The 10839-nt window shown below is 38.3% G+C and overlaps 1 protein-coding gene across 1 annotated transcript; it reads left to right on the forward strand.

Annotated features, from left to right (window-relative positions):
* Positions 1-2606: 2606 nt before the first annotated feature.
* tuba8l4 (tubulin, alpha 8 like 4) lies at positions 2607-7235 on the forward strand. The gene is made up of 4 exons (XM_067372765.1): positions 2607-2746; positions 4050-4272; positions 4383-4531; positions 6111-7235. Exons 1-4 carry the CDS (start codon positions 2744-2746, stop codon positions 7086-7088), a joined length of 1353 nt encoding a protein of 450 aa, XP_067228866.1. The 5' UTR covers positions 2607-2743; the 3' UTR covers positions 7089-7235.
* The last annotated feature ends 3604 nt before the right edge of the window (positions 7236-10839 follow it).

The raw sequence follows: 10839 nt of genomic DNA on the forward strand, positions 1-10839 counted from the left end.
GCCACCTGAAGCCTGCTTGTGTAATGTTTTTGTAATTTGATTGCCTGAGGACTAAGGAAATGCAAATGGAGATCACAATGATTGCCATGGAAGCAGTCGACAACAGTGTACCGTGTTACGCAATTTGCATGACTTAAAATCATGAGTCATTCAAGTCTGTTTTAGTGTGCTTAAGATGCCCTTGCACAGACTTGAAGCTTAAAATCGTGTTATATCAAATATTAAAACATATCAGCTGTTGAGATGTTTAAAAGTGCCTTCTGACAAATTACATAAATGCCACTTTAAGATCATTTCACTTATGGCTTGGCAGCCTGCCATAGCACAACACTCAAAATGTCTTTCCGCAATTAATGTTTAAAAGTAAATCTTCAGGCAAAGTATGGGGTGGGATTGCAAATAGTTCCAGACATAGAAAGGTAAATTCCACAAACAATGGTCTAATTTACATTGTAGATGGTCTATTTGGATGCAAATCTAGCCCTTAACAGATCATTTTACATACAGCTCCTTTCATTTAACTTTTGACCCCTCCCCGTCTGAGAAGTCGCAGGAGACAAGTTTCCCCTAAAACGATAACTTTTTATGGTCTGTTTTTCTCACATTTGGGAGCATAATGTTAACATAATTTAAACTTGACCCTTTTATTGCTTCTTTCCTCTCATAAGCTGACACGATTGCACTGCCCTCCACTTAAAAACACCAACCGCCCTACCAGGCATTCCTGACATTCTCCACTGAGTCCTTCTCTAAACAATTGGACTTATCCAAGCCACAAAACCTTGTGCGGGGAAAGAGCGAGAAAGCGTTATTACAGTCAATGTGTTTGATGTATTGTACAATATTATCTTCCAGTTAAAGGGTTAGCTCATCCAAAAATGAAAATTCTGTCACCATTTACTCACCTTCAAGTTGTTCCAAACTTGTCTGAAATTCTTTCTTCTGCAGAACACAAAAGAAGATATTTTGAAGGATGTCGGTAAACAAAACAGTTGATGGGCATCATTGTATTTATTTCAATATACATCTGCTGAGGCTTCCTGCAGAGCAGATCTGGAGACATATCTGCCAAAGAGCAAAGTTCATGACACAGATATACTCAAAGTTACATTAATGTGAAAACTACTCTGTGCAAATGTGGCTCTGTTACTGCAACATGTTTTCAGACCAGATGATATACGTTCTGGTCTTCTGTAACAAATGCCCTTTAAAACTCTTGGAGGATACCAGGGTCCTATTATTATTATTACTACTGACATCAACATTTGGAGATATAATTTATTATGAGAAGAAAATTATAAATGCAATAAGTTGACAATGAAATATTTTAATAATCTTTGTTTTAAATTCGATAAAACAAACTAAGACTTGGAATGTAGCAAGAAAATCATATATAGACCAGTGGTTTTCAATCTTCAGTCATTCTCATCCTAAAATTTAAAATGCAGTTACATATTTTTGTGTAAAGACCCAGTTTATTAACTCTGAAAAATTACAAATTAAAGGGTTCACCCAAAAATGAAAATTCTGTTATTTATTACTCACCCTCATGCCGTTCCACACCCGTTAGACCTTCGTTAATCTTTGGAACACAAATTAAGATATTTTAGTTGAAATCCGATGGCTCTGTGAGGCCTGCATAGCCAGCAATGACATTTCCTCTCTCAAGATCCATAAAGGTACAAAAAAATATATTTTTAAAATATTCTTGTCTCTTTATAATATTAGTATTGAGCCACTGTACTCACATGAACTGATTTAAATATGTTTTTAGTACCTTTATGGATCTTGAGGGAGGAAATGTCATTGCTGGCTATGCAGGCCTCATGGAGCCATTGGATTTCAACTAAAATATACTAATGTTATTATACTTATTTAATTATTATTGTATTATTATTAAAATATCTTAATAATATTATTATTATACTTAATACAGTGTAATATATTAATTTAAAAATATTTCATTTCTGTTATGTTTATTTCGCATACTGTTTAATTCTTCATAAAAATATATTTTAATCTATTTCATGTTATTGTATGTTTATAGTTTATTTATATATTATAAATTTTAACTTTTTTTCTCTGAACTTTTCCACTTAATGTTTTCCTTTCTGATGCTTAGCAGTCCCCATACACTTACAATATAAGAACTTTGGCAAATATTGTTAAAAAAATAAAATAAAATTTTCGGTCAACTATCTTTCAAACTTTGAGTCAACTATTGATAAAAATACACTGTGCAATAATTAAAAATAAAGAGCTGTTCAAATAAACATGTAGAAATGTCAAACCTTTTCTTAAAACCTTTGTATGTTTGAAACCTGAATGAAAACATGCCTTTGTCTGTTGTAGTGATGATATATAGGCTATATATGGCAGATCTTATTCAAATATATATCATAAACGCGACCTCACTCAGCGTCCAATATTTGCGTAGTGTTTTTTTTTTTATTATTATTTTATTTACAATTTAAATTGAGAACCCAAACAACTGGGCACTTTCCATTCTCTCTCAATCCTTTTCTGACTGAATGAGTCGGCTAATATGAAATTCCGCCCAAAAGTTCCCTCCTTCCCCTCACTCGTGACCGCTAACTGTCGCTCCCGCCAGAGTGAAGCCAGAGCCCCGCCTCTCCTGCATCCGGTCGCGCGCCTCTATATAAACGTAGTCTGGCCCCTTCCGCGGCAATTCTGCCTTCATTCTCCGAACCCTTGACGTCGGTCTGAAGGAAAATCTGACAAAATGGTGAGTCATATATTTTATGTTTGTTTTTAGCAAATACGGCAGACGATTATTTTCTCTGTCTATACAATGTTATTTTACAGCCTGATATTCGTGTTTAGTACGAAATATCTTTGAGTTTTGTGTTAAATTTGAAGTGATTTCTGTCTTAAAATAGTCATGTATATCTAAATTCGTTTACAATTACGTGTTTAGCGAGGAGGATTAAAAGTATTTCGATGCATTGGGCGGCAGCGAGACAAATGCGCGCGCACGCGCAACAGCAGGAGCTTTAAGATGACTGACGCACTTTCGAAAGGCACACAGAACAAAGAGAAAGGGGCAGAGGCAGAAAACTAAACCGATATATTTGTAAAACTGATAAACGCCCTGATAAGATGCACATGTTACATATCCAGAATTGTATTAAACTTGTAAATGATAAAAAAGCTTAAGCTTTTGTTAGATGCGCCACAGGGTGGAGCAGACACGTCAGAATTTCAAATACTCGGATAAAGGTCTCCAGTAAAGGCGCGATCAGATATCGCGCTTTTTTCTTCTCATTTTTTTTTTGTCAAAGATGGGTGGTACACGTTGGGTGGGGGAAGGGACCAGCCCTGCCCTGCCCTTTGGGTCTCTTCCCCCACACTATACTTTTAGTAACAATGACTCATTTAATTCCGTATTTCTGTTTTAGATGTATAAATGAGCACTCAAAGAGTGATCATAGGAGCGCAAAATGGGGACATTCCACAGCCTCCCTAGACTATAGGCTTAGTCAGCATTTAGGCCCGCATGCGCTCATGCAGATAAAACGACTGAAACAGCTGCAGTATGTCTGGTTGGGAGCTGGGAACGGGTATTGATCCACATGTAGACCAATTGATCTTTGGAAATGGGTTATCTTAGGCTATACTTTGTTACTGGCCAGTGATCATATTTCTAACACATTTAGCATTTTAAGCTTAAGGAAAGTCCCTACCTCTTATCTACCTAATTTGTAATGTTACAATGGAAACCTATACTGTCCTGTCCCTGCATTCAACACAATTCAACAACTTTCCATATGAAAAGAGTGTGCATGAGTAAACATCCTGCCCTATAATTCTGCCCTATTTCCTGTCTGGACATAATGTGCTTGTGTAAAAATATACCTGCTGTCGCATCCTTTTTCAGGGGGCTTCAGAAAAAAATGTTTAACTTTTTTACTTTAATAAGATCCATTTATTTACACAATACAAAATATATAAGATATTTAATTTACATTTCTTCTGAGCATTTTAAGTTGCTGATGTTAAACCATCTCCTTTTTTCTCTTTTGCTCTAGCGTGAATGTATTTCCATGCACGTTGGCCAAGCCGGCGCCCAGATGGGCAATGCATGCTGGGAGTTGTATTGTCTAGAGCATGGGATCCAGCCAGATGGTCAGATGCCCAGTGATAAAACTATTGGAGGAGGAGATGACTCCTTCAACACCTTCTTCAGTGAGACTGGAGCTGGTAAACATGTCCCAAGAGCAGTCTTTGTCGACCTGGAGCCCACTGTCATTGGTAATAAACAATTTTTTTTAATTCCCTCCCTGCTGTAATATTTTGTTCCCTGGGGCAACTTCAAGTGTTGTGGTTAGCCTGCAATTATAAGAAGTTTCTTGTTGTTCCAGATGAGGTGCGCACAGGTACCTACCGCCAGCTGTTCCACCCTGAGCAGTTGATCACTGGCAAGGAAGATGCTGCCAATAACTACGCCCGTGGGCACTACACCATTGGCAAGGAGATCATTGACCTGGTGCTGGACAGAACTCGTAAACTGGTAAGACACCCACACTGCCACTGCCTTACCTATAAACTAGATTGTAGTCAGTCCCCCAGGATTTCACGATTCTGCGATCACAGAATTGAATGCAAACTGCATTTTTGTCTTTCCGCAATTTTTCAGCAAAATGTTAACCTGAGAGGTGGAAGCAATATTAGGCAATAAAAATCCATAATTCAGAGTCCAAGCAAATTACTCAATGTGTTCAAGTGTCCTGGCGCTGCATTGCAGTGAGTTTCATGTAATGTAATACAGAGCACTGGGATATCCAGTTATATAGACTGAGTATCTTAACTCTTTCCCTACCAGTGTTTTTTTTTTTATTTTTTTTTATATAAAGTTGCCAGTAACCACCAGCATTTTTTATATATTTTTCTCAAAACTTTCATGGCCCCTAGAATATTTTGTTGTATGAGTATCTGAACACGCAATATATCAAGAGAAATAATAGAGCCTTTGCTTTTAAACAGTTTTATTATAGCTTTATGCCTTTTTTTTTTTTTTTTTTTAAATCAACACATGAATGTGGGTAAGTTTAATTTAAAAAAAAGTTTGATTTTGAACAAAAAGTTGAGAAAATAGCTTTTTTTTTTTTTCAAAGACTACAATGTGCATAATGCTTTGCTTTTATCACTTGTTTCTGCTCCTTTTTTGCACGTTTTGATCCACAGATCCAGTAATCTTTCAGAAGTTGCATAATAGCGCCCCCTACCATATAACAGTGAAAACATGGAAAGCCAGAAAATTCAGTCAATAGCTCCACAAATCTTTCTCCATTGCCGCACCAATACCATAGTCTCTTTCATTTCACCATGTTTATAAGCGGTGTACAAAAGAGCTTCTTTGCTCCTATTGGTCAACATCACTGATGTGACAGCCTGTCGTGGGTGACTGGAAAAAATTAAACATGCAAGTCTTTCTTTAATGACACCGTGAAGTGTCACAGACATGTTGTTTTCGTAAATGCCAATAGGTGTTGGGATGTAAGAATCGCCAAGACACCTTAAGTCAAATGGATCATACCAAAATCAGGCTGATATCGTGTTTATATTGAATTCATACCGTGAAGCCTATATAGTGTTTTATTTGCAAATATTTGCTAGTCTCCACCTGCGAGCAGAGAGATTCATGCACAAGCATTACAATAACGCGCTGTCGACATTTGTCGAAATAACGTCATCGAAACTGCCTCATGAACTATAAAAAATAAAGTTGTGTCTGAAAACTGTGCGCAAGCGGTGCCCCATGCCACCTTGGGCGGTGCCTATATTACCTATACCAGCATCTGCACTGCTATACTGTATTACTGATTATTATACTGCAAAACGGCAACAAAAATATGCTGCAAGTTTTGAGAAAAGCTGCAGCAAATTAAATCATTTTAGGCCGCAAAATCAGGGAAAAGTCCTGCGTAATCTTGATGGGACTGGTTAGTTAAGAACTTCACAGAACGTATACATTCCCCCTTAAATGTGCTAGTCACTAGGCAAGAAAAATAGAAGGAAATTTTGTTATAATTAAATGTTTTTATAATTGAGATATTTCCCCATCAAAATGTTCACTGTTTTGTTTGCAGGCTGATCAGTGCACTGGGCTCCAGGGCTTCCTGATCTTCCACAGTTTTGGTGGTGGCACCGGCTCTGGGTTCACCTCCCTCCTAATGGAACGGCTCTCTGTCGACTACGGAAAGAAGTCAAAACTTGAGTTTGCTGTCTATCCAGCTCCTCAAGTGTCCACAGCGGTGGTTGAGCCCTACAACTCCATCCTTACCACCCACACCACCCTCGAGCACTCCGACTGTGCCTTCATGGTGGACAACGAGGCCATCTACGATATCTGCCGTAGAAACCTTGACATTGAGCGTCCCACCTACACAAACCTCAACAGGCTGATCGGGCAGATCGTTTCCTCCATCACAGCATCCCTGCGTTTCGATGGAGCCCTAAATGTAGATCTGACCGAGTTCCAAACTAATCTGGTGCCCTATCCACGTATCCACTTCCCTCTCGCCACCTACGCCCCAGTGATCTCTGCAGAGAAAGCCTACCACGAGCAGCTGTCCGTTGCTGACATCACCAACGCTTGCTTCGAGCCGGCCAATCAGATGGTGAAATGCGACCCTCGTCACGGCAAGTACATGGCTTGCTGTCTGCTGTACCGTGGAGATGTCGTACCCAAAGATGTCAACTCTGCTATCGCTACCATCAAGACAAAGCGTAGCATCCAGTTTGTGGACTGGTGTCCCACTGGATTCAAGGTTGGAATCAACTACCAGCCCCCGACTGTGGTTCCTGGAGGAGACCTGGCTAAGGTGCAGAGAGCCGTGTGCATGCTGAGCAACACTACAGCCATTGCTGAAGCATGGGCTCGTCTGGATCACAAGTTCGATCTGATGTACGCCAAGAGAGCTTTCGTTCATTGGTATGTGGGTGAAGGTATGGAAGAGGGCGAGTTCTCAGAGGCCAGAGAAGACATGGCTGCCCTGGAGAAAGATTATGAAGAAGTTGGCACAGACAGTGTCGGAGAAGAGGATGAAGAAGGAGAGGAGTATTAAGTTGATGGCTTACTGACCCTTGCACAACCTAGCAAGACAACTCATGCCTGACTTAATATGTAAAATGTTCTGTTATGAAACCACATTCCATGAAATAAAAGTGTTCCTTTTATTTGGTCAACCTATTCAATAAAAATGCAAAAATAATCTGCTGCGATTGGTCTTTTATGTCTCCAAGAGTTTTAGGATATATTTGTATGGCTTTCTTTGTGTCAAAGGAGCCAAACGGTTGTAATTTCACAAGGTGGGACATTGGGCCTTGCCAAAATTTGACAGCTCCCTGACGGCAATAGTTTCGGCCCAGATCTGGTCTGCGTATGATCCACCTGTACCAGATGTGGGCTGGATCTGGGCCACACGGTTGTCTGGTCTTAAAGTAGATGACCTGAGGAAATATTGTGTTAATCTGTTAGCAACCATTGACATGTTTGCATTAGTGTTGCCAAGAGAAAATGGAAGAAGGGTTTTCACAGGTCCCCAGAAATATGCCATCAGCAGTATAAGCACTATCCAGAATTTGTGTTTTTAAAATGCTGACAAATTAACACACATCTACACATGCACACTACTGTGAAGGGTTTAAATAAACGACCTCGTTGAAAACAAGCTTAATACAGTTTTCTTTAGCTTATGAAACTATCAATAAACTGAAATCACAATTTATATCTTATAGTGAAATGATTAAATATATATTTTCAAATAAAAATACACATTGGAGCAATTTTTATTGCAGTATCAGGGAAAAGTTTGGACACCAAACTGCAAATGTGGTAATCCATCCATCCGTTTTCTAAACAGCTTGTCCTATGTATGGTAAATATGCAGTGGCAAGTCATTACTCTTTCTAGATCACGTCTGCACACACACTGCATTGAGATATCTGACCTGGCAAACTTTTCCAGTAGTTTCCCACAAAATTCATATTTTTATTAATAAAATACTTTTATATTTTTCTATACCGTTCTCTGCAAAACTAATTTGAAGCATTTAAGCAGAACCCTTTAAATCATAAGGTCTTTTAGATCATGAGAAACCTACATTCAGTGATGTCTCAACTTTTGACTCATACTGCTCTATATGCTTGAAACTAAGTACATAATATTCTCAACACAGGCAAGCTAATCTTCTTATCCAGTCGCCTGCTTTGGATATAGTTTACAGATTAAACATGCACTGGTGATGAATAGGGTTGCGTGTTTGCCTTGTGAAAGAGGAGAGCCGGATCTCTGTGCTGGGAACAAACACACCCACACATGTAAACCTTCAGTGGATCACACAGTGGCCACACATAACACTAAACTTGAGACTCTTGAGCCTCTGTATACACAACATACAGTTATGAAGGACATCACAAAACTATAATTACCAGACCAAGCATTGTGTATACAATATAAGGATTTAAATGAAGAACAAGCAGAAAAATATGAAAATATTTTGCAAGCCCCTTTTTTCCTGTACCTATTTGTCAAGTGGATACAGTGCAGACATGGTTTACAGCGCAAATGGAGTGTACCATACAAAGTGGGCCTCTTTGCTCTGACTCCAGTTGGCACTGAGCTTATCTGCAAGAAAACAAGTGAAAGCACTGGTTATGCCTGTCACATGACTCCAGAAAGACGCAATCAATGACAATCATGTACAGTTTTATGTGAGATTTGAATGCAAAACTCCACCATAACACTAGGATGTTGCTTTGTGTGTTCTGACTGGTTTTTAATGCATATGCTAGGGCAGTATATATATATATATATATATATATATATATATATATATATATATATATATATATATATATATATATATATACACACACACACTACCAGTCAAAAGTTTGGAAACATTACATTAAGTCTTTTATGCTCATTAAGGCTGCATTTATTTCATAATAAATACAGAAAAAACAAGAATAATGTGAAATATTATTGCAATTTAAAATTATTGTTTTCTATTTTAATATACTTTAAAATATAATTTATTTCAGTGATCAAAGCTGAATTTTCAGCATCATTACTCCAGTCTTCAGTGTCACATGATCCTTCAGAAATCATTCTAATATGCTGATTTGATACTCAGTTATTATCAGTGTTGAAAAATGTTGTGTTGCTTAATATTTTTTTTTGGAAACTGGTACTTTTTTCAGGATTCACTGATGAATAAAAGGTTAAAACAGAAAGCATTTATTCAAAATATAAATCTTTTCTAACAATATAAATCTTTACTATCACTTTTTTATCAATTTAACATATCCGTGCTGAATAAAAGTATTAATTTCTTTCAAAAAAAAAAAAAAAAAAAAAAAAAGAAAGAAAGAAAAATAACCCAAACTTTTGAACGGTAGTGTATATTGTTACAAAAGATTTCTATCTTAAATAAATGCTGATATTTTTTTACATTTTATTCATCAAAGAATCCTGAAAAAGTATCACAGGTTATAAAATAATATTAAGCAGCACAACTGTTTCCAACATTGATAATAAATCACCATATTAGAAAGATTTCTGAAGGATCATGTGACACTGAAAACTGGATTAATGATGCTGACAATTCAGCTTTGATCACATAAATAAATTATATTTTAAAGTATATTAAAATAGAAAACCATAATTTTAAACTGTAATAATATTTCACAATATTACTGTTTTTTCTGTATTTATTATGAAATAAATGCAGCCTTAATGAGCATAAGAGACTTCGTTCAAAAACATAAAAAATAGTAATGTTTCCAAACTTTTGACTGGTAGTGTATATATATACACATGCATAGCATTATGAGCACTGACAGGTGAAGTGAATAACTCTGATTATCTCTTCATCACGGCACCTGATAGTGGGTGGGATATATTAGGCAGCTAGAGAACATTTTGTCCTCAAAGTTGATGTGTTAGAAGCAGGAAAAATGGGCAATTGTAAGGATTTGAGCGAGTTTGACGAGGGCCAAATTGTGATGGCTAGACGACTGGGTCAGAGCCTCTCCAAAACTGCAGCTCTTGTGGGGTGTTCCCGGTCTGCAGTGGTCAGTATCTATCAAAAGTGGTCCAAGGAAGGAACAGCGGTGAACCGGCGACAGGGTCAAGGGTGGCCAAGGCTCGTTGATGCACGTGGGGAGCGAAGGCTGGCCTGTGTGGTCCGATCCAACAGACGAGCTACTGTAGTTCAAATTGCTCAAGAAGTTAATGCTGGTTCTGATAGAAAGGTGTCAGAATACACAGTGCATCTCAGTTTGTTGCGTATGGGGCTGCATAGCTGCAGATCAGTCAGGGTGCCCAAGCTGACCCCTGTCCACCGCCGAAAGCGCCAACAGTGGACACGTGAGCATCACAACTGGACTACGGAGCTTATCTGGGGAACACATGGCACCAGGATGCACTATGGCAAGAAAACAAGCCGGCGGAGGCAATGTGATGCTTTGGGCAATGTTTTGCTAGGAAACCTTGGGGCCTGCCATCCATGTGGATGTTACTTTGACACTTACCACCTACCTAAGCATTGATGCAAACCATGTACACCTTTTCATGGAAACAAAATTCCCTGGTGGCTGTGGCCTCTTTCAGCAGGATAATGCATCCTGCCACAAAGCAAAAATGGTTCAGGAATGGTTTGAGGAGCACAACAACAAGTTTAAAGTTTTGACTTGGCCTCCAAATTCCCCAGATCTCAATCCAATCGAGATGTGCTGAACAAAGTCGGATCCATGGAGGCCCCACCTCGCAACTTACAGGACTTAAAGGATCTGCTGCTAACATCTTGGTGT

Source organism: Chanodichthys erythropterus, chromosome 21, assembly GCF_024489055.1.
Source record: "Chanodichthys erythropterus isolate Z2021 chromosome 21, ASM2448905v1, whole genome shotgun sequence".
NCBI lineage: Eukaryota > Metazoa > Chordata > Actinopteri > Cypriniformes > Xenocyprididae > Chanodichthys > Chanodichthys erythropterus.